Raw genomic sequence first — 20,494 nt, forward strand, 5'->3', positions numbered from 1 at the left:
AACTGGTTAGTTATCTGATGGTAAACTCCACCTTTCTGGCAGTAAAGAGAAGCCTGAAAGTCTGGCTGTGCCAGCAGTCCTATGGCACCAGCTATTCCTGCGGCGCTCAGGAGGCTCTGCACACAGCGCTAAGCGGCTCTGCCCCAGTCACTGACCCACGCCATTGGCTGGCGCCCGCTGCCATCCTCAAGACACCCTCCGCCGCCGGCCCCTTTCACCTCCCCGCTCCTCACCCCATTGGCTGACCGGGACCCTGCGGCACAGAGCCAGGCGGTACGGCCGCTCCCCGCCCGAGGGCGCCGCGCTCCGAGCGCGGCCCGCCCCCAGCCCCGCCTGCTCGGCGGCGGCGCTTGCTCTTGGCGCGCGGCGGGGCATGAAGGTAGGAGGCGGGGCGCGCGGCGCAGCGTTCCCGGCTCCCTTCGCCCAGTCACGAGGCGCGCGGCGCCCCCCAGTAGCAGGGGCCGCTCGGCCCAGTTGTGTGAGGAGGCTCGGGGCGGCTGGGTTTCTGCGGCCGCGGGACGGGCCTGGGCTGCCGGAGAGAGCAGGCCCCGTCCCGCGCGGGAACTCCTGAAGCAGCCCCGCTGAGGCGGGAGGGAGGCCGGGCCTGGTCCATGATAGAGTCATAGCAGGGTTGGAAGGGCCCTCAGGAGCTTATCTAGTCTAACCCCCTGCTCAAAGAAGGACCAAGCCCCAGGCAGATTTTTGCCCCTGATCCCTAAGTAGCCTACTCAAGGCTTGAGCTCACAAGCCTGGGTTTAGCAGGCCAATGCTCAAGCCACTGGGCAAAGAAGACTGGGTCCGCTTGAGGGGGAGGGGGTGTCTCAGACTGGGGGTTGCAAGGTTATTACGTAGGGGGTTGCCAGCTGTCAACTTCCACTCCAAACCCTGCTTTGCATTCAGCATTTATGATGTTGCTTAATATATAAACAAGTATTTTTAATGTACAAGGGGGGTTGCAGTCAGAGGCTTGCTATGTGAAAAGGGTAACCAGTACAGTCATTTGAGGACCACTGCTGTAGGGCAACTCATTCATCAAAGTGTGTGAGAGAGACCGGAGCCGCTCAGCAGCCCAGGTGTAAGGGGGTACCAAGAAGGCTGGGCCTACTGGGGCTTCCTTTTGGGCTGGCCCTTCGTCACAACACGTGATGAAGGTTGGGTCCGCTATTGCTTTCTCTGGGGTTGCTCCTTCATCTCAGAGTGCAAAGGGAACTGGTGCTGGTAGGGCGGATCTTAGCAAAACTTCCTCATTACAAAGCACAAGAAAATCTGGGTCCGCTTGCATTAAAGGATGCTAACAAGTAATCTTTTTCTTCTTCAGCAGTGTTTGTGATACTTTTTGTAGAAACCAGTACACACTCCACTACCTCACCCTTCCCTTTTCAATTTGTCAGATATATGTTTAGTTACTGTCCTGACTATTTTAGAAAGGGGCTGAAATTATGTAAAGATTTTAATGACTTCACTTTGTTCTGCCAGTTAGCATTGGCTGTCTGGTCTCTGCACAGATTGGGATGTAAGGTTATATTACAGGAACACCATGTAGTAGAACAGACTCAAAATTTAGGTTGTAATTGTTTTTTAAAAAAAGGAGTTTATTGTCATATCTGGATCAATTTAAATATTTCTTTTGTGTGTTTGCAAAAACTAATGTGATGGCATTGTGAAACTAGTATGATCCTTTCCCTATGGATGGAATGTCTGTTGTGTTAGGACTCTTCCTACCCACACAATAGTGTACTATAGGTACAGCTAAGAGCCATGTGCTCCCCTTAAAGCATTTCAACCTCATGGAAGGAGCAGGTTAGTCACTATAATTGCAATAGTATCTTCAGAAGTCATGCAATCTTTTCTCACAACTGTGTAGCTCAGAAGAGGAGCAGATTAAGCTGCAACTCTTAGGTTTGTGCTATCCCTGGGATAGCAGGGTTCTCACAAGTGGAATGCTGCCGTTAGCGTATGGGGCACAGTCAAACTTGCTCCATTTTCAGAAGGACTCAGCATTGTGCCTGTAAACATGAGGGAGAAAGGCTTGTACTTATAGTATGGGTCTCTTGTCTCTCTTTGGTTTTCCAGGTAAATGATGATATAAGCTTCTATATTGTTTCACCCTGAAGGATCTGAAACCTGTTTTATAAGCAAGTACACAGTATAGTGGGATCCCTTCCCCACTACTGAAATGTAGCCTCCTCTGAAAAAGGTTCTGTGATCCCCAGAACCTCCTTAATATAGGAACCTGTAGTTTTGATTCAATTCAATTCTTCACTGTCTATAAGTCAGCCTCAAGGGCCTCTCTCTCCCTCAGCACAGAGTTCTGGGGCAAGGGTACCTCTTCCCACCAGTAGTGGCGAGCTCCAGGGCTGGGGGAGAGGTCTGCAGCAGCCCTGCAAGTCCCAACTTGTTTCCCTCCCCAGTTCCTGCCCATCTGCTACCTCTCTCTTCTCCAGGTCCTTGCTGCTCAGCAACAATCATTATAATTTGAATCTGCAAGGTAACCCAGTGCCTGACGTTCCACGACCCAGTACTGGGTTGTGACCTGTACTTTGAAAAACACTGCTGTAAGTCATAGGAGCATAAGACTGGAAGGGACCTCCTGGGTCATCAGGTCCAGTCACCTGCTATCACAAGTTACTTCATTGTGTATTCCCATTCATAAACTTACCAAGCTTCATCTTAAAACTAATTAGGGTATTTGCCTCTCTATGCCTATTGGAAGGTTGTTCCAGAACCTCAGTCCTCTGATGACTAGAAACCTTCTCATTTCCAGCCTAAACTTATTCATGGTCAGTTTATGATCCAGGCAATGAATTTAACATCCTCTTTCCCAAAAGTGACATGCAATCTCTAATGAATACAGGTTGCTAGAACTCTGATTTTATATCTTATCTGAAAATATGTGCTGTACAATATTGGACTGATTTAAATACCTAAGCACATAATTACTGGACATGTTACTGGGGTAGTACCTGGAAGAGGGATAGGGGAAGGTAATTTGTTCCCATTGAAGTCAATGGCAAAAACTCATTTGAACTTCAGCAACTGTATTGGGCTCTTACCTCAACATAGAAGTTACTGATCAATTGGACATGCCTACGTTGTTATAAAAGAATGTAATCCTTTGTGTATTTATAGTTGCTATTATATACAAAGCAAATTTTTTATTTCTGACTTCTCTGGAGCTGTAGTACTTTTATTTCAACAAGGTGACTGATAGCGTAATCAGGTTTAGATTAATAACATGCTACCTTCCACCATCCTGCAGGGAATCCTGTTAATATGGTGAAGTAATGGACTATGGACCGAAATGAAGAGAATCTTTATAGCCCTTTAGGAAATAATGGTTCATTTCTTTTATATAACTACATGTGGTTGGCTATGTGGGGTATTTTTATTTCAATACCTTTTTGAAGTAGCTTTAATGGTAGTCATTTCTTTTCCTCCCTCACTAAGGCAAAGACTTAATAGTTGAAATACTCAGTTGTATTGTTTACAAGGCTGTGGGAATGTCTGAAAATACATTTTTAAAATTAAGTTTTTAAATTATTAACTTTTTAAGAGACTGCGAATATGCAACATAAAGCATGAATATAATTTACAATATTTTGCTAACAGTCTCTGGACTGCTTTTAATTGAACATACAAACGCACATACATTCAGATCACATAAACGTAAGACAACTTCCTTCTGACAATGTAAAGGAAAAACAAACAAAACTAACTTATGACAACTATTTGTACAAAATACTGCCGCTAAAACAGGTGTGTCAAACAGCTCTCTCACTCAGCATTGTCATATGGTGTGTATACCATGTAAAGATTTTGTAGAATATCTGCTTCATTTTAAAACCCAACATCTACACTAAAAATGCTTTAGCAGCACAGCTCTATCTGTAGCACTTCAATGTAGACATTACCTGTGCTGACAGGAGGGATTCTCCCATTGGCATAGGTAATCCACCTCCCCAAGAGGTGATAGCCAGGGCCTGGTCTACATTAGAAAATTAGGTTGGTTTAACTGTCAGTCAGGGGCATGAAAAATCCACACCCCTGAGGGGCATTGTTAAACTGACATAAATCCCTGTTGACCCTAGCTACTGCCTTTCAAGGAGATGTATTGCCTATGCCGAAGGGAGAATCCCTCCCATCGGCATTGGTAGTGTCTATACTGAAGCACTACAGTGGTGCAGCTGTGCTGCTGTCATGTTTTAAGTGTAAACAAGCCTGTTGACCTAACAGTAGGGGTTAGGTCAACTTAACTGCACCACACAGAGATATGGATTTTTCACACCCTTAACTGGCACAAACTTAACTTCCTTCTTCGAGTGGTTGTTCATGTCTATTCCAAGCAGGTGTGTGTGCGCCGTATGCATGCCAGCTGGAAGAATTTCCCCTAGCAGCGTCCGTAGGGTCGGCCCTGGTGTCCCCTGGAGTGGCTCCACTACGGCACCCTATAAAGGGGCCTGCCGACCCTCCACCCTCTCAGTTCCTTCTTACCGCCAGTGACAGCTAGCTGGAACTTCTCTTGCGCATAGCAAGTTAGCAGTGTCCTATCCTCTTGTATAGTCTGTGTATATAGTTAGTTTACTTAGGTCATTTGTATATAGTTCTTGGTAGTTGGGGGGTCCCCCCCACATTTTCGTTGCCCGTTGGGGCATGCCCAGGTCCCCTAGGTTTAAACTCTGCAAGAACTGTGGGAAATTCATGCCCGAAAGTGACCTGCACTCTGCTTCTTTGAGGTGCCTCGGAGAGGGCCACCAAAAGGACCAGTACTCTATCTGCAGGGGCTTCCGCCCAAGAACTCTCAAAGACAGAGCTCAAAGACTTAGAGTCCTCCTGATGGAGGCTGCCCTGCGGCCACCCTCGGACCTGGAACCGGCCGAGGCGGTGCCCAGCACATCTTCCTCAGTGCGAAGTGCCCTGGCACCGGCATCAGGACTTAGGGCCCAGCCCAAGTCATCTAAACCCCGGCACTGAACGGAGTCGAGTCATAGGAAGTCAGCCTCAGTATGGCACTGCTCACCGTCTCCGGTGCCTGCTAAGAAGAGGAAGCCGGTGAGGGAACGATCACCCCACCAGGACCCCCAGAGGCCAACGCCGTCCACGGGTGCAAGCGGACAGGCTGGGCTACAGCTCTCAGCTGCTCCATCGACTCCCGCACCGCAGAGAGGGCGATCGAGTCTGGAACGGCATAGATCCCTGGACCTCAGCAGAGACTTGCGCCTCCCCTCAACACGAGAGGCATTCAAGGCGGCCTCAGACTTGATGGGACTCTCGGCACCGGCCTCCCTGCACCGTAGTAGGGAGTTGCCTACCACGGCCTATCCCCCAGTACAATCGAGGGGCAAGCCGGCCATGCTGTTGCCTCCCTCCCCGCCCCGCACCGTTAGGGCAGCACCGAACCAGATAAGAGGCTCCCCACCGCCTCAGCATCGGTCTCCAACGGCACAGAGTGCTGCTCCCGCCAGGTCCTCTTACTCGGAGACTTCAGACTCAGAGGCAGACTCCTACCACTCCATCCAGTTGCGGAGCAGGGGATCGGTTTCGGGGGTGAGCCACCAGCGTTACCCACAGTGGCAGCAGCAATGGCATCCGCCCTCACAGTGGCCGTTTTGGACCCCCTGGGCCTACCACCAGTCGGTAGGCCAGGCGTTTGGTCCTCGATCAAGGTCGGCCTCGGTCTCCTCGGCGTCGGTGGCCCCGGCGCAGTTTCCTCCTCCACCGGCACCGTCGCCGGGCAGGGGTATGCCATATTCAAGTTCAGCACCCCCTAGCCGGGCAGCGGCACCAGCAGCGACTACAGTTCGGGCTCAACAGGCACCACCCGATACGTCAAGCCGCTCACTGGCCACCCCGGTACCGGTCGCAGTGCTGCATTTAGAATCGGAACCGACCCCGCAACCACAGTACCATGTGCCTCAGGAGCCCGAAGGGCTACATGCACCTGAGGAAGGGCCGATCCAAGTAATTTCCTCGTCTTCCTCCCCAGACGAAGCAATCTCGGGCACGACTGTGGCACTGGCCCTGGAGGACGCTCGGATCCTCCAACAACTGCTCCGGCGAGCAGCTCAGAGCCTCGCAATCCAGGCTGAGGAAATCGAGATGGACACGGATCTGGTAGTAGACATCCTGGCTCCCTCAGGGCCATCCAGGGTGGCTCTTCCGTTAATCAAGACCATAGCGGATACGTCCCGCACCTTATGGCAGATGCCGGCCTCACTGGCCCCTACTGCCAAGAGAACGGAACGGTGTTATTTTGTCCCCTCTAAGGGGCACGAACACTTGTACACTCACCCCCCCACCCCCGGACTCCCTGGTGGTGGACGCAGCCAACCAATGGGAGCGTCAAGGGTTTCAGGGGTCAACACCAAAGAACAGGGACGCCAAAAGACTCGACCTCTTTGGTAGAAAGGTGTACTCTACGGCAGGCCCACAACTCCGTATTGCCAACCAACAGGCGATCGTAAGCCGATATGATCATAACACATGTTCAGCCATGTCGAAGTTTACAGAGCTCCTTCCCCAAGACTCGAGGTCAGAGTTTTCGGCCCTGGTGGAAGAGGGGAAACTGATCTCCCGAGCCTCTCTCCAGGCGGCCCTAGATGTGGTGGACTCAGCCTCGCTCACCCTGGCCAAGGGCCTGGTCATGAGGCGAGGAGCCTAGCTCCAGGTCTCAGGCCTTCCCTATGAGGTCCAGAAGACCATTCAAGACCTCCCCTTTGAGGGGCAGATGCTGTTTTCAGTAAAAACGGAAAAGCGTCTCCGTAGCCTAAAGGACTTGAGGGTCATGCTTCGCTTGCTGGGCTTGCATACCCCTGCGACCCAGTGCAGACAGTTTAGGCCGCAGGTGGCCCCACGCCCCTACCAGCCTCAGATTCGCCAGGAGCTAGGGCACAGGTAGGGCAGAAATGGCAGGAGGCATCACCAGCGCCACCCCTCCGGCCAGGCGTCTGGTCAGTTGAGACCGTCATCGGGGCCTAGGCCCCCTGTTTGATGGTACGGTTGAGGGCAACCTACCTATCGAGACTCTGGATCCTTTTACCCCTACCTTTGGGTCACATCTGTCCCCCTTCTACCGTGCCTGGTCCCGAATCACATCGGACAGCTGAGTGCTCCGCACGGTAGAGAGGGGATATTCTATCCAATTTTCCTCCCTCCCGCCCCACCAGCCCCGCTCCCTGTCCCTCTTCAGGGACCCATATCACAAGCAATTTCTAATTCAAGAAGTGAAATCCCTCATGGAGGCAGGGGCGGTGGAGGAAGTCCCTCCAAAGATCAGGGGCAAAGGCTTCTACTCCCTGTATTTCCTAATACCGAACGTGAAAGGGGGCCTGAGACCCATCCTGGATTTGCGGCGGCTGAACAAGTTTGTACGAAAGCTCAAGTTCCTCATGGTCTCCCTGTCCTCGATCATTCCCTCCCTGGATCCAGGAGATTGGTACACCACCCTCGACTTAAAGGACGCTTATTTCCACATCGCCATAATTCCCCGACACCATCGGTACCTCAGGTTCATCGTGGCCGATGCCCATCTGCAGTTCACGGTGCTCCCGTTTGGCCTGTCAGCTGCCCCAAGGGTCTTCATGAAGTGCATGGCAGTCGTGGAGGCCTTCCTGCGCAGGCGGGGCATCCAGGTATTCCCCTACCTGGACGATAGGCTCATAAAGGGCCACACCAAGGACCAGGTGGAGGCTCAGGTGTTGTTCATCAGGCAGATCTTTCTCAATCTCTACCTCCTCTTGAACGAAGCCAAGTCCACCCTGTCTCCTACGCAACAAATAGAGTTCATAGGGGCTGTTCTGAACTCCACCCACGCCAGAGTGTTCCTTCTGGAATCCAGGTTACACGCGATTTCCGAGCTCATCCTCGGACTGCAACGCGCCCCGATTACCACGCCGCGGATCTGCCTCCGGCTGTTGGGTCACATGGCAGCGTGCACCTATGCGGTAAACCATGCCAGACTCTGGCTTCGCCCGCTGCAGTACTGGTTAGCAACAGTATACCGCCTGGCCAGGGACCCCTTAGACTCAGTGGTGTCCATTCCCCACTTGGTGCTGAGCTCGCTACGGTGGTGGCTCGACCTGCAGAAAGTGTGCATGGGCGTCCCCTTCGCTGTGTCTCAACCCTCCTTCTCTCTGGTAACGGATGCCTCAGATTGGGGTTGGGGAGTGCACCTGGGGAATCTCAGGACGCAGGGCTTGTGGTCGCCAGAGGACCTCAAGTTGCATATCAATGTCAAGGAGCTGAGAGCAGTTCGCCTGGCTTGTTTGACCTTCCGGTCCCACCTGGCTGGCAGATGTTTCAGTCCTCTCAGACAACACATCAGTGGTCTTTTATATCAACAAACGGGGGTGCACGCTCCTCTCCCCTGTGCAGGGAAGCCCTCGCTTTGTGGGATTTCTGTGTCCACAATGCTACCCACCTGACAGCGTTCTACATTCCGAGGGAGCAGAACGGTCTGGCGGACACCCTCAGCTGCTCGTTCCGGAGTCATGAGTGGTCCCTCCGATGGGATGTGATACGCTTAATCTTCCAGCTCTGGGGCTTTCCCCAGTTAGACCTGTTCGTCTTGAGGGAAAACAGGAAGTGCCGACGGTTCTGCTCCCTCCTGGGCCGCAGTCCGAGGTCTCTGTCGGATGGGGGGTCGGTCTGCTCTACGCCTTTCCTCCAATCCCCCTGATACACAGGGTGATTTTGAAGATCCACAGGGATCACACACAGGTAATCTTGATAGCTCCGGCGTGGCCGCGCCAACGTTGGTACACGTCACTCCTGCACATGTCCGTTCAGGCGCCTCTGACGCTGCTCCTGCTTCCGGACCTGATCACGCAGGACCGGGGCTCCTTCCGCCTCCCGAACCTGGAATCTCTCCACCTCACAGCCTGGATGCTCCATGGCTGAACTCGGTGGAGATGCAGTGCTCCCAGCAGGTCAGACATGTGCTGCTTGGTAGTAGGAAACCATCAACCAGAGCCGCCTATCTGGCCAAATGGAAGCGTTTCTCCATGTGGTCAGGTCAGTGAGGTCGTAGTCCTCTGGGGGTCCCAATCCCTATTATCCTAGACTATTTGCTCCATCTCAGACAACTGGGCCTCTCCTTCTCCTCAGTTCGTGTTCACTTGGCGGCCATCTTGGCTTTCCATCCGGGAGAGGGAGGTACCTCGGTGTTTGCGAACCTGCTGGTCGGGCGTTTCCTCAAGGGTATGGACAGGCTCTTTCTGCATGTTCGTCAGCCAGCTCCTGCCTGGGACCTGAATCTGGTCCTCTCTGTCCTCTCGGGACCTCCCTTTGAGCCCCTGGCTTCGTGCTCCCTGTTGTACTTGTCGTATAAGACCGCCTTCCTGGTGGCGATCACCTCGGCCAGGAGGGTGTTGGAGCTCAGGGTGTTAACATCTGAGCCCCCGTACGCTGTCTTTTATAAGGACAAAGTCCAACTTAGACCTCACCTGGCTTTCCTCCCCAGGGTCGTCTCACGGTTCCACATGGGACAAGATATCTTTCTCCCAGTGTTTTATCTGAAACCACAGTCTTTCAGTGAGGAGCGGAGGTTACATTCCCTGGATGTCCGCAGGGCCTTAGCCTTTTACATCGAGCGTACTAAGCTGTTCAGACACTTGACTCAGCTCTTCATCGCGGTGACAGATAGGATGAAAGGGCTCCCGGTCTCCTCTCAGCGAATCTCTTCATAGATCGCGACCTGCATCTGGGAATGCTGCCACATAGCTAAGACCCCTGTCCCTCCGGGAACGGCCCACTCCACTAGGGCACAGGCCTCCTCTGCGGCATTCCTGGCTCAGATCCCAACTCAGGAGATTTATAGAGCGGCCACGTGGTCCTCCATCCACACATTCACGTCGCACTATGCCATCACGCACCAGGCTAGGGATGATGCAGCCTTTGGTCGTGCAGTACTCCAGTCAGCGGTGAACTCCGACCCCACCACCTAGGTTCAGGCTTGTGAGTCACCTGCTTGGAATGGACATGAACAACCACTCGAAGAAGAAAAAACGGTTACCCACCTTTTAGTAACTGTTGATCTTCAAGATGTGTTGTTCATGTCCATTCCAATACCCACCCTCCTGCCCCTCTGTCAGAGTGCTGGCAAGAAGGAACTGAGGGGGTGGAGGGTCGGCGGGTCCCTTTATAGGGCACCGTAGTGGCGCCACTATGGCCAGGGGATGCCAGGGCCAACCCTACGGATGCTGCTATGGGAAAATCTTCCGGTTGGCATGCATGCGGCGCGCACACACCTGCTTGGAATGAACATGAACAACACATCTCAAAGAACAACAGTTACTAAAAGGTGGGTAACCGTTTTTTCTCACGTAGACCAAGCCCAAATAGATTTCTAGCCATTGTTGTTGCTAAGAGAGTCTTCTCTTCCAAATGCAATGTGAGCATAAACCAATGTAGTGTTGTCTTTCTGACGATGAGAATATCCTTCCAATTGATATTAGAGGGGACAATAAGGTTTGTTACTGAATAAATGCCATATTCTACCCTTAACCTTTGTGCAAACCTCATTAACATCACTGTGAGATACGTTGTGAATTGGAAAGGGCAGTCCTACATTTATATCCCAGTCCATGGACTACATTTAAAAATATAATTTGACCCAGGTAGTAGAATGAGTTTGACAACCCTTATTTAAAGTAAAGCAGCAACTAGTTGTGTTTTGCTTTTTTTTCCCCTTCTGCAGAATAAGCACGTGCAATAGACTTACAGTGATACATTTGTTTTGGGTGGTACACTGACTTGGGCATAATGTCCATGGATATAACTTTTCTGGGAACAGGCTCAGCATATCCATCTCCAACAAGAGGAGCTTCAGCTTTAGTCGTTCGTAGTGAAGGAGAATGCTGGCTATTTGATTGCGGAGAGGGAACTCAAACACAATTTATGAAAAGCCATCTTAAAGCAGGTCAGTGCAACTGAAAGTTGTTATCTTGAGAGAGAAAAATCTTCATACTGTCCAAATGAAATACCTTTTCTATTCAGGCTCGCATTGTCTGAAGACGTCTGTAAATATGAGTGAACATCTCTAATTACTATATTTTAGGTGGGACCACTTGTACTTGCTATGGAATTCTTCTTTATCACCCTTTGTTGCAGAATTGTTCTCTAGAACAAAAGCTTTAATCTACTAAATCTTCTAGACTTAATGATTATAATTTCCAAAAATGAACTAAATTTAAACCTATGCACTGCCGTATTCAGAGTCTGCAGGAGCTTGAAACAATAGCTTGACGTGTGAATGGTCCCATTCACTTTAATTGGGTGTTCAGAAAGCTACAGATGTTGATGGACATGTCAACGATAACATTAATTATTTCATGACTGATCACTTAAAAATATTTGCTGTTATATTTGCTTATCCCAAAATACTGCCAGTACGTGTGCAAGTTCTAAAAATCCTAACTGCTTTCTACCTAGCTGCCAAAATATTCATTTCCCTTGTGTCTTTTACAGTGCAGTTGTGTTGTCCATACCAAAAACTATGGCATATCAAAAACTGCATATGGGAATAGCATGGAACTTAATTTAATATCAAAACAAATAAACACTGAGTGTGCTGCTGATTGTACATTATTTGTTTTCATGTTTCTTTAAGTAAAAACAAAAGAGATCTTAGCAGTTGTATAGGCTCATCACTAAAAATTATTGATGATGCAGAAAAGTGTTCAATAAGTATTTCTGGTCTATATTTGGAAAGAAGCAGGATGAGGTATTCCTATCACATAAAAATGAAGTTCTTTCCAGTCCATTAGTAGCTAATGAGAATGATAGACATTATCTATTAGGGATAAGCATTTTAAAATCAGCAGGCCTGGATAACCTAAGAGTTGTAAAAGAGTTGGCTGAGGATCTATGTCCTGCTGACATTAATTTTTAATAAATCTTAGAATAGTGGGGCAATTACAGAAGGCTTGAAAGTGCTCATGTTGTGCCAGTACTCAAAAAGGACAAGTGGGAATACCTGAATAACTATAGGTTGATTAGCCCACTATCAATCCCAGGCAAAATAATCAAAAAGTTGATAGAAGATTCAATTAATAAAGGGTTTAAGGATGGGAATATAATTAATGTCATTCAGGATGGTTTTATGGGTCGTTTCAAATCTTCGTTTATTCTTTGAAATTACAAATTTGGTTGACAAAGGTAACTGCATATATGTAATATTCTTAGGCATTTGACTTAATACCCCGGTACTTTCTCATTAACAATAAGTAGTAATCATAGAATATTAGGGTTGGAAGAGATCTCAGGAGGTCATCTAGTCCAATCCACTGCTCAAAGCAGGACCAACATCAACTAAATCATCCCAGCCAAGGCTTTGTCAAGATAGGCCTTAAAGATCTCTAAGGATGGATATTCCACTACCTCCCTAGGTAACCCATTCCAGTGCTTCACCACCCTCCTAGTGAAAGAATGTTTCCTACTATCCAACCTAGACCTCACCCACTGCAACTTGAGACCATTGCTTCTTGTTCTGTCATCTGCCACCACTGCGAACAGACTAGCTCCATCCTCTTTGGAAACTCCCTTCAGGTAATTGAAGGCTCCTATCAAATCCCTCCTCACTCTTCTCCTGCAGACTAAATAACCCCAGTGCCGAACAGAGGGAAATAATCACTTCCCTCAATCTGCTCTCAGTGCTCCTAGTACTACAGCCCAATATGCCATTGGCCTTCTTGGCAACAAGGGCACACTGCTGACTCATATCCAGCTTCTCATCCACTGTAATCCCCAGGTCCTTTTCTGTAGAACTGCTGCTTAGCCAGTTGGTCCCCAGTCTGTAGCGATGCATGGGATTCTTCCATCCTAAGTGCAGAACTCTCCACTTGTCCTTGTTGAACTTCATCAGATTTCTTTTGGTCCAATCCTCCAATTGTCTAGGTCACTCTGGACCTAGCCTCCATCATATCTACCTCTCTCCCCAGTTTAGTGTCATCTGCGAACTTGCTGAGGGTGCAATTAATCCCATCATCCAGATAATTAATGAAGATGTTGAACAAAACCCCTGGGGCACTACCTGTTGAGCCTGAGCAAACCGGAGCGCTGAGCAATCATACCACTCGTACATACTATGCAACTCCTCCACCTTTCCTCCCATACCTGTCCTTCCTGATCAGTTTATACCCATCCATGACAGTGCTCCAGTCATGTGAACTTCCCCACCAAGTCTCTGTTGTTCCAGTCCCATCGTAGTTTCTTGATTGTGCCAGGACTTCCAATTCTTCCTGTTTGTTTCCCAGGCTGCTTGCGTTTGTGTACGTGCACCTAAGATAACTAGCCGATTGCCCTACTTTTTCAGTATGAATCAGGAGGCTTCCCATCTTGTACCCTCCTTCTTGTGTTTCCTCCCAGTATTCCACTCCCCTACTTACCTCTTGGCTTAGGTCACCATCCCCCAACAAACCTAGTTTAAAGCCCTCCTCGCTAGGTTAGCCAGCCTGCCTGCAAAGATGCTGTTCCTTCTCTTCATTAGGTGGATCCCATCTCTTCCTAGCAATTCTTCTTCCTGGAGCAACATCGCATGGTCGAAAAATCCAAAGCCTTCTCTCCGACACCACCTGTGTAACCATGCATTCACCTCCACAATTCGACGGTCCCTGCCTGGGCCTTTTCCTTCAACAGGGAGGATGGACGAGAACAGGACTTGTGCCTCAAACTCCTTTATCCTTCCCAGAGCCACGTAGTCTGCAGTGATCCACTCAAGGTCATTCTTGACGGTATCATTGGTGCCCAGGTGGAGAATATACAATATCGATAGAGCACAAATTAAGTGGATTAAGAATTGCCTAGTTAACACATCTCAAAAAGCAGCTGTCAATGGGAAATCATCATCGAATGGGGGTATTTTAGTGAGGTCTCACAGGGATCAGTGCTAGGCTCAATGCTATTCAAGGCTTTCATCAGTAATGTGAAAGTTATATATAAAATCACTGCTGAGAATCTGCAAATTATAACAGAGTGTCAATGATGAGGACAGGGCAGTCAGAGAGAGCAGTTTGGATTGCTTGGTAAGCTGGGTCCATTCAGACAAAATGCATTTTACAGCCAAATGTGAAGTTATACATTTAGGAATGCAGGCCATACCTGCAGAATGGGGGACTGTATCCTGGAAAGCCAGTGACTCTGAAAATTAGTTATTGGTCATAATAGACAAGCAATGTAACATAAGCTCCCAGTTCAATTCTGTGGAAAAAGGGCTAATGCAGTGCTTTCATATATAAATGGGAGTAATGAGTAGGAGTAGGGATGCCATTTATTTAAAAGCTCTGTATATGGCATTAGTGAGAGCAATACTGGAATATTGTGTCCAGTTCTGATACTGACATTTAAAAAAAAAAAAAAGTTGAAAAATTGCAGAGGGTGCAGAAAAGTAACACAAAAAATTATTTTAGGGCTGGAGAAAATGCTTTACAGTGAGATCTAAAGAGCTGTGTAATTTTATCTAAAAGATTAGTCTATAGGTACCTTCACAAGAGGAAGAAAATACCAGGTGGTAAAGGGCCCTTTTAATCTAGCAAAGAAAGGTATCACAAGAACCAGTGGCTGGAAATTGAAGCCAAATTAGAAAGAAGGGACAAATTAATCAGCGAGGGTGATTAACCATTTGAACAAACCACCAAGGGAACTGACGAATTCCTCATTTCCAGAAGTCTTCAGATCAAGACTGTAAACCTTTCTGGAACACATGCATTAGTCAAACACAAGTCATTGGGCTCAATTCATGGGTGACTGGGAGTGGCCTGGGATTAGACAGGTCAGACTAGATGATCTAATGGTGACTTTTAATATTAAACTATGAATATTTAACTGCTTAAACCTCCTTAATTTAAATTAAAATGTTGCAGAAAATCCAGAATCCTGTGCCAGAATGTACTGTCAGCTTGCTGTGGAGTACATGAAATCTTAGTTGTAAATTGCGCTATACAGCTTGTGGGAGGGCCTCTTTGCATGTTTGGAATGAACTAGAAACTAGAACAAAGGCAGACGTTCACCTACTGGTTCTCACTGTCCCACTGTCTTCATGTGGTATGACAAAATTCAGCTCCCATCTGGAACTTGTTTGCATTTTAATGCAGCAAAGGTCACCATATTAGTCAATTTTTCTTAGTTTCTTTGCTCTTAAAATGTATTTTGATCTAAATTTTCAACCACACGAACTTTTGGCAAAAAATGGCTTGTCAACCCAAACAAAAACAATGACAAACGTAATCTTGGTTCAGATTTTTCAAATTTTCATTGAAAAAATAAAAAGTAAAAAAATGTTCAGTTAAAAATTACACTTCTTGGTTTGGTTTTAAAAAAATTGGGAACTAATTTTTGTGTAAATTTCCCACAAAATAATTGGCATTTTTCAACAAGCTCTAATTTTGCTGCTATGAGTGTAATTGTCATTCAGCACATTTACTATCGTGTCTCTTTGTTTCAATCATAGGTAGAATTACTAAGATATTCATAACTCATCTTCATGGGGACCATTTTTTTGGTCTTCCTGGTCTCCTGTGCACAATTAGTCTTCAGTGTAGTTCTACTACGAGCAAACAACCTGTTGATATCTACGGACCATTAGGACTACGAAACTTCATTTGGAGAGCTCTGGAACTCTCCCACTCGCAACTTCTCTTTCCATATGTGGTTCATGAACTGGTACCTACACCAGATCAGTGCCCTGCAGAAGAATTTAAAGAACTATCTTACATTGACAGAGATGAAGTCTCTTCCAAAGAAGTGCAAGGGAGAACACTTCAGCTGGATCCTGTAGAAAACTCCTACATGCTGGTCAACAATCAGCAATTTGTTATGAAAGCATTTAGATTATTTCACCGTATTCCTTCCTTTGGATTTTTAGTGGAGGAGAAACAGCGGACTGGTAAACTCAATGCACAGAAGCTAAAAGACCTTGGTAACTAGCTTCATTTATTTTTTCCTTTAATTCTTATGACTTGTGGATATTACTTTGTTTCTTAAAATATATTTGTGAATGTCCTTACGATCTAATTGGTGCATATTAAAAGTCATAATAGAACTATACGATTAACTATATTTCTTATATGCTTACATTAACTGCCAAATGCCTTATTAGAATTTCTAAGGCACCTGTTCTGATAGTGTGTAAGCAAGAGTGCTACAATGCAGCTGTTGAAAATGGATCCATCAATAGGTGATGGATATTCAGGTACACACAGTGTTCAGGCTGACAGCTGATTCACATTTCCAGGAATTGTAACAAAACTATATTCTTCACTAATGGCTATAGTGTCTTCTGAAAACTCCTGTAAGGAAGCTTACTGAATATGAACAGTGTGCATTCTGAAATGGGCCACTTTATTCTTCACAAGAAGAGGAAAGATTGATATTCTAGAACTTATTTTTTCCCCTACAAATTCATACTGGTTTGATCATAAGAGAGGTAAAAAACGAGCTCCCCTTTCTAGCACATTTATTAAGGGCTTGCATGAGAAAGAGAACATAAAACTAGCCAGAGAGTGTATTTGGGGGATGTATCAGCTTCAAAATACACAGCTTAAAAATCTCTTAGAGCCTCTTACTAAAATTAAAAAAAAATTGTTCTCTTGGAATACGAAATAAGTGAAGCATTAGTTTTTGGAAGTCATGGATCTACAGGATTGGTTACTACACTACCAGCTTTTGAACAGGTCTCGCTCCTTCATCACAGGCCACACAGCCTCACTGGTGAACTTCTGGGGCTTCAGCACTCTTGCTTCACACCATTGAGTTCTAATCAGTGAGTCCAACTGAGATAGAGACATGTACGCTCTTCAGGGACTAATGCACCCCAATTGGTATTTGCAGTGACACCCCAACAGTGTTTTCAAAAGCAGAGTAGGCTTTATTAGTCAGTTGGAACACAGCATTGGAAGTCCTTAGGTTAGCATAGAGAAATAAATGTTAATGAATAGTCCATTCTGGTGAATCCACAATTCACCAGCCACGCTGTAGTGAACTCCATTTTCAGGCACTATCTCTCTCTGATTTCCTTAGTAAGTTCTCCAGTAGTGAGCTAGCTTCCTCCAAACTCAGAAGTCCACATTTTATTCCCCAATGGACATGTCTGTTCTTTTTTTCTCCAGGCAGGGCCATGCTGAGTTCAGAGCCCCACTGCCAGAGCTAGGGTTCCTTCTCAGCTTCCCTGCTGAGAGGAAGTAATTGTTCAATCTTTGGTACTACTTGTCTCTCTGGACTCTCTCTGATGATCTGGATCAATTTCAACCAGTTCCTTAATGACTATTCATTCCACCCAGACAGCAAGGTGACACATGCTTATGTCTCCTGTGTTGGTGCAAGAGCAATGTTTAATCCTTTTGCCCCCACTGGGTAGCAATGCAATGATAGAGAGAAACTGAGGTGCACATAGGAGTCATAAAAATATTAAAGAAAATTCCCACTTTGCCACACTCTGGTACTTAATTTGTAAGAAAACCGCGCCTTAAGAATAGGTTAAATGTAAAATTTGTCAGATACTGCATTGAAATGTGAGCAGTGTTTATTTTCAAAACACTAACACTAACCATACACTTTTGACTTAACTTTCTAGGAGTTCAGCCAGGCCCTATATATGGGAAACTGAAGAATGGTGTTACAGTTGTCTTAGAAAATGGAGTAACCATTTCTCCTTCAGATGTCTTGGATGAGCCTATTCCTGGAAGAAAAATTTGTATTTTAGGTGACTGTTCAGGTGTAGTTGGAGATGGAGCAATGAAACTCTGTTATGAAGCAGATCTGTTAGTTCATGAAGCCACACTGGATGACACCCAAGTGGACAAAGCCAAAGAGCATGGCCATAGCACTCCAAAAATGGCAGCTGAGTTTGCAAAGTTGTGTAAGGTTAAGAAACTGGTTCTGACTCACTTCAGTCAGAGATATAAACCAGCTGGTCAGGTTGGAGAAGGAGATATTGATGTCGCGGAACTGAAGAGACAAGCAGAATCAGCATTAAATGGTCAAGGAGTAATTTTAGCTGAGGATTTTTTGAAGATAGAAATTCCAGTGAAAAAGCAAAAGTAGCATCTAGCTTTATAATGCCACACAAATAAGCTTGCTGTTGAACTATGAGTTTACAGCTAGGGCTTCAGGTATCCAAATTTGTTCCTCAGTTTCCAGATGAAGTTGAATTGCTAAGGTGACATGTTCAGTTGCTACAGAATAACTAAGGGCTGGATTTACTTGCTATAGAGTTTTAAGGCTCAACTCTGCAATATGCTGAGTGCCTCAGCAACTTTAATGGCAGTTGAACTTGTTCTACACCTCTGAGAAATGGGCCATTGTAGAATGGTATTGCTGTTAACTTGCCCTCCTAGAAAGAAGGGAGATGGAAAAGCAGATTACTAGTCAAACTCACTGCCTTACGTGAAATTGGTGTGCAGCTACCTAAGCAAGGGGGAAAAAAAGAAACTCATTCTTTGGTTTATATAAATACACCTATGGAAACATATGGAGACAAAGCAAATTATTTATTGATCATCTAAACACTTAACTGCAAATCTAAATAACTTTTAAAATAAAGTATATGGAATGCCTTTAACTTATCTTTTTGGAATTAAGTGTTTAGGTGATTGATACAGGTATTTAGCCAAACAGTCTGGAAAACGTAACTGTATAGGCAGAAATCTTCCGAACACTAAATACTTTTTATTAGAACTTCAGATTCTCTAGTCTTAAGTCTTAAAATAGAACTTTCCATTTTTTGCATCTTATTTACAATCCTCTGTGAATCTTGGTGGCATACCAAAGTAGATATTATTTTTTAACTTCTCAACCTCTCGTAAGCTTTTGTATAAAATATTTTCAATGATTATTTAAATACTTTTATGTAAAAGGAATATTGCATAAACAAACTAATAAAGTATTGATAACTATGCCACATATTTTGTAAATTACTCATCACTAATGTGATAAATTAATTAGTAATGCACAAAAATACTACAATTAGTAATGTACAGAAATACTACAAATTAATATGCTTTAATGTACAGAAATACTACAATTGGTAATGTACAGAAATACTACAAATTAATATGCTTACTGTATTTCATAGAACCATAAGATTAGAAGAGACTGCAAGGGTCATCTTGTTTAACTCCCTGCAGGATTTATTGTGTCTATACCTGACATCTGTTTGCTTGAAGAGATCACTAATGTCAGTGAAAATTCAGCACACAGATAAATGGTTGACTGTACTCCCTAGCTGTTAAAAGGACACGGTAGATTTAAATTTGGCTCAGAATTAAAATGACGGGTTTTGTAGGGAAAAAAAATGCTGCCTAGGGCCACACAAAGTGTTTTTTTTTCCTAAGGTGGTTTTTTGTGTTCAGCATTTTTAAACATTCTTATGTAGTGTCTGAAACACAAGCCGGGGTACACCAAAAACCTGCAAGTGAAACGGACTTTCATTGTACAAGATGAGCAGTACAGTAACTGAAGTGCAGAGTAAAAAACTGAACTCAAATTTTCATTAAGATGGTAATAACATAGGTAAAGAAATTACAAAATCATGCCATTTTAACTACACAATACGCAAACTTTTATAAGCCTATTATTTGATATCAATACACGGTCTAATTTAACAAACCACATTTGTGAAAGACTTGGAACAAAATAATTTGTTCCAGGCTATGATTTTAAAACCTTCTTATATATACTTTAGAAAGAAGTAACTGCAGAGAAGAGATAAAACAAATTCTAGTTATGAGCCTGTTCCTTCTCCTACTTAGTCAGTCCTCTAGAGTCAGGCATTTTCAGACGTTCTGTGACAAAAAAGAGAATTCCAGGTTTCCCTACCTGTGTAAAAATCTCTATACCAGTAATGTGTTTTGTGCTGTAAACCTAGTTAAAAGTGACATGTTTTTGAAGGGTCCCAGAAAGTATATTATGCAAAATAAGCATTACTCTATCAGTATTGCTGATATAAGCATTACTGTATCAGTATAACTACATCTACACAAGAGGAGATACAGTGATTAACTGTATCTTTTTCTAAACTGGAATGATTAAATCAAAATAAAAATAAGTTCCATTTTCAAATGTGTCTTAAGATCAGAAGTATCAATGAGACTAGGAGATTAAGCACCAAGTCACTTTTGAAAATGGGATGTAGGCTCCTAAGTCACTTAAGAACTCTTGAAAATTTTACCCTAGATACGCTTTCTTAACATGGATTATTAAAGGCTAACAATATTGAATGGTTTCTAAGGTGCCTAACTTTTTAGAGTATTTAAATACAACTGATACTGTACTTATGATATTGTCTACTTCCTATTACACAGATGCTAATACAAACAAGAAAAATTAGCATCAAAACTTGTTTTAAATTTAACAGGACTTAAAAACTAAGTATGATATAAACACATTTACAGAAATACTCATATTACCACATCTCTTGAAAAATGGGCCAAATTCAGCTGTAAGCAGATACACCTCTCTTCATGAGCAGGCCACCTGTTTATACTAGCTCACTATCCAACTAATG

The 20,494-nt window shown here is 45.4% G+C and overlaps 1 protein-coding gene across 2 annotated transcripts; it reads left to right on the forward strand.

Moving 5' to 3' along the window:
- The first annotated feature begins 301 nt into the window (after nt 1-301).
- Nucleotides 302-18,889, forward strand: ELAC1 (elaC ribonuclease Z 1). 2 transcript variants are annotated; one of them, XM_050944759.1, is made up of 4 exons: nt 302-379; nt 10,694-10,915; nt 15,443-15,910; nt 17,564-18,889. In XM_050944759.1, exons 2-4 carry the CDS (start codon nt 10,759-10,761, stop codon nt 18,031-18,033), a joined length of 1,095 nt encoding a protein of 364 aa, XP_050800716.1. In that variant the 5' UTR covers nt 302-379; nt 10,694-10,758; the 3' UTR covers nt 18,034-18,889. The 2 variants fall into 2 exon arrangements, with proteins under 2 accessions (XP_050800716.1, XP_050800717.1); XM_050944760.1 differs by lacking the exon at nt 302-379 and adding an exon at nt 2,057-2,555.
- The last annotated feature ends 1,605 nt before the right edge of the window (nt 18,890-20,494 follow it).

This window comes from Gopherus flavomarginatus, chromosome 3 (assembly GCF_025201925.1).
Source record: "Gopherus flavomarginatus isolate rGopFla2 chromosome 3, rGopFla2.mat.asm, whole genome shotgun sequence".
Taxonomy (NCBI): Eukaryota; Metazoa; Chordata; order Testudines; family Testudinidae; genus Gopherus; species Gopherus flavomarginatus.